General features: G+C 51.6%; 1 protein-coding gene across 1 annotated transcript in view; it reads left to right on the top strand.

Moving 5' to 3' along the window:
• The window catches only part of LOC110595638, a 116,289-nt gene that overhangs the window by 1,895 nt on the left and 111,010 nt on the right, over window positions 1-3,384 (top strand). Inside the window, exon 3 of the mRNA XM_021712349.1 lies at window positions 20-499. Coding sequence (XP_021568024.1) covers window positions 20-499 — 480 coding nt within the window. The remainder of the gene's footprint in view (window positions 1-19; window positions 500-3,384) is intronic.

The following is a 3,384-nucleotide window of genomic DNA, read 5'->3' as shown; positions in this document are numbered from 1 at the left end:
CGCCGCCCGCGCCCTCTAGCCAGCCCCGGAGCCGCCGGCCGCGTCCACGCGAGCCCCGCGCCTGGAGTCGTCCCTTCCTGGGCCACCCGGGGCCACTCTTCGCTCGGGTACACGGGAAAGAAGATACCCTCCGTGGATTAAAAAATTAAAAAAAAAACCTGTTGGGGTGAAGGAGGGAGGTGGGGTTTGTCTGCGCGCGTGTTGGACTCCGGAGAGGACTCGGGAGCCCGCGCGCGGCCGTCGCCTCCCGGCCGGGCCATGGACCGGCGGGAGGAGGGCGCAGGGCGCCGGGGCTGCTCAGACCCCTAGCCGAGTGCTCCTTCGCCACCCAGTTCTGCGTGGGCCTCCGGGCCTCAGGACGGTCTCTTCTTCGCCCAGACGGCGCCGGGGAGCGGAGGATCGGCGCTCCGGGTCTCCAGGATGTGCCCGTCTGAGATGGGGACGCTGTGGCACCACTGGTCCCCTGTGCTCATCAGCCTGGCCGCCCTGCTCTCCAAAGGTGAGGACGCCGCAGCCGCCTGGGCCCGGGGACTAACTTCGCTGGGAGTGAGCGTGTGGGATGTGTGCGTGGATGGCGCCGGGAGAGGGGGCGTGGGTGTCGTGAGGGTGTGTGTGTGTGTGTGTGTGTGCGCCGCACGCGCGGCCCAGGTCTCCGGCTGCCCCTTGGCTGTGGGCGCTGATCCTGGGGAGCTGGGTGGGAGGCCCTGGGTGAGACTACGGAGGAACGGGGGAATGCACGCGTTTTCCAGAAGGGGAGGGGGCGTGGAGACCCTGGGGTGGGGGGAGGTGGCCGCCGGGGGCCCAGCTCGCTGTCCTGGGAAGAGGCGTGGGGATGACCCGGAAGATTCTTGGATTCGGAATGGACTTTGTTGGCGCTGACCTGTTCAGAAATAATTTTGGAGCAGTCCTGGTCTATGGGAAGGCTATTTACCCTCACAGGCTGCTACAAACAGGGTCCGGGCTTCTCCAAGTCAGCCCAAGGGTGGTCGGCACGGGGTCTCGCCCTGGCCCTTCTGTGGCTGGTGCTGGGGGTGGCGTCCCCCAGGGCACCTGGAGTTTCAGCTCTAACTTGTGACCCGAGTTATCCCAGCAGGGCCCTGGCCGGGAGCTGTGCGTGAAAGCCGGCGCTCCCGCATCTGCCGCCTCCTCCCCGCTGTCTGTCATGGGAAGAGCAGGTTGGGAAGCTTGGGACAGTGATTCTGGGAAGAGAAATCATTTGATTTGCCCAGGAGAGCCTAGAAAGGCCTCCGTTCTTCTGGTTATTGACCCGGGCCGTTCCTGAGTGTGTGGCTTCCCCAGCCTGCAGGCGCCTCTTTCCCGTAGAGAAATGTTTGGAGAGGAAAGTAGAGGTTCTGGGCGGTCTCAGATGTGTTCTGGACAAATCAGATATCCCAGAGATATCTGATCACAGATATCTCTGGGAAGGTCTTTGAGAGGAGATCTCACTGCAAAGCCCATGATCGTGCATGGAGTCTGTTAATTACATGACTTCTGTTAATTATATGAGTTCTTCCAGCATCACTGAGGCTAGGTCGCTCACGGTGCACGTGTGGGCTTTGTGCGGGTTGGGCTTAGGAATGGGAATGCATGTTCACCTACTCCGCTGTCTTTGAAGTCCAGTGGACTTCACGTCTCTTAATTATGAGTTAGAACAATTCTGAGGATCACAGCTTCCGGGATTTATGATGTGCACAGGAAACTCAAGGAAAGGTTGATGAAATCAGTGAATTCAACTCAGGAAGACATGAGGTTTAAAAAAAAAAAAAAAATCCACGGCAACAACAGCCCAGCCAGCTGGAATACTGCTGGCAGGCGTGTGTTTTTATTGGTTGTCACTTGGTTTTATAATAGGTGTTGGCTTCTCTGTTTTTATGTTGCAGTAGCAAGGTTTTATTAAGAAAGGGACAGAATAGCTTTGTGAATATGACCTGACTGTTGTGTTTTCTCCGTTATGTACATAGTTCTGTGGCTGATGTCTTTATTAGACTGAGCAGTGTTGAGAACTGTATTTCCCTGACTACTGTGGAACTTTTTCAAGTGGAAACACCAAAAATGTCCTCAAAGGAGGTTCTCTGTGATGTGGAGGCCCCTTTTCGAGGTGGCCAAAAAGATACCATAAGCCCAGCGTATGCTGTTTTGTGTGTTGAATTTAGAGGACTCAGCCAGACATTTCATCTGTGAACTGGTTATATCTGAGACTTCACACAGCAGAATACCCAGCACATGGGAGGTAATTCAGTGACTATTCACAATGTGTCAAAGACAAGGAAGAAGTTAAGACCTCTCATGTCATGGGATTGTTTAAATTAAAATTTCCTGATGCAGATGCGATTTAGATACTCAGGGATAATTCTTTTCCCAGTGTGTTCATGTGGCCTCTTTAAGATTCTGACCTGAAAGTTCTACACCAGCTTGAAATCAAGTATGGACTGTATTTAAAAAGATTTTAACTGGAAGTAAACCCACACACAATCCAAAGGGCTTAATTTCGACCTGATTGAAACACAATTGTTATCAAATATTAAATATCTGTTTCAGCATATTTTTGTTTTTACTATATGTATTGTGTTTCCAAATAGGAATCCTTGAATTTAAAAAAAATGCACATTTTAATACCTGGCGAATGTTCTTGAATCTTACACATGTTTAAATCTCATGAGCAGGAAATGATTAGTCATAGAGCAAACCCACCCTCTTATAGATTCTTTTTGGAAAGCAAATAAAAATAAAATGCCATTGCTTGTACTTCTGTGCCCGTGGGACCTAGGAACTACGGCACGACACAAAAAGCTTCACCAGCAACCTTGTCACAGGGTCCCAAACTTTTCTGGAGAGTGGCCTTGTGTCAGAGAGCTTGTGTGATGTCTGAGGGCTGGTCTTCGTTGCTTGATGTGGACAGCGGTGGGGCCAGCCTGCAGATGAGCATAGCATGTGGCTATTTGTGGGAAGGGTGGGGTGTGGAGGGTGGGCTGAGAGGAAAAATCAGTGAGGAGATTGGACATAGGCAGATAGCATAGGGGTTTTAAATGCGGAGTCAAGCATGTTGCCATATTTAGGTTGCTAGTTGCTCCCTCACCTGTGGGCATCCTTCGGCGCTATGGTCTCTTACAGAAGTGGGTAGGAAGCTGATAGGAAGTGGAACTTCTGGGTGACAGGGTACTGCCTCTTATTTAGGCAATCTTGTTTTCCAATAGCCTTGGACTGGAAAGAGCTTCATCGTATAGTGAGGCTTTCTTCAGGGGTCAGCACCTTTTCAGGGAGAAAAAAAAGTATCAGAAATGAGCAAGTTAGAGGGTGTGTTTGGAAGGGGGAGGAAGGAGACTGGTTTTTGTTTTGTTTTGTTTTGTTTTGTTTTGTTTGAGTTGGAGTCTCACTCTGTCACCC

This window comes from Carlito syrichta, unplaced genomic scaffold, assembly GCF_000164805.1.
Source record: "Carlito syrichta isolate Samal-C Ts95f unplaced genomic scaffold, Tarsius_syrichta-2.0.1 Scaffold303206, whole genome shotgun sequence".
Classification (NCBI taxonomy): Eukaryota; Metazoa; Chordata; class Mammalia; order Primates; family Tarsiidae; genus Carlito; species Carlito syrichta.
This window is presented reverse-complemented; position numbering and strand designations above follow the sequence as displayed.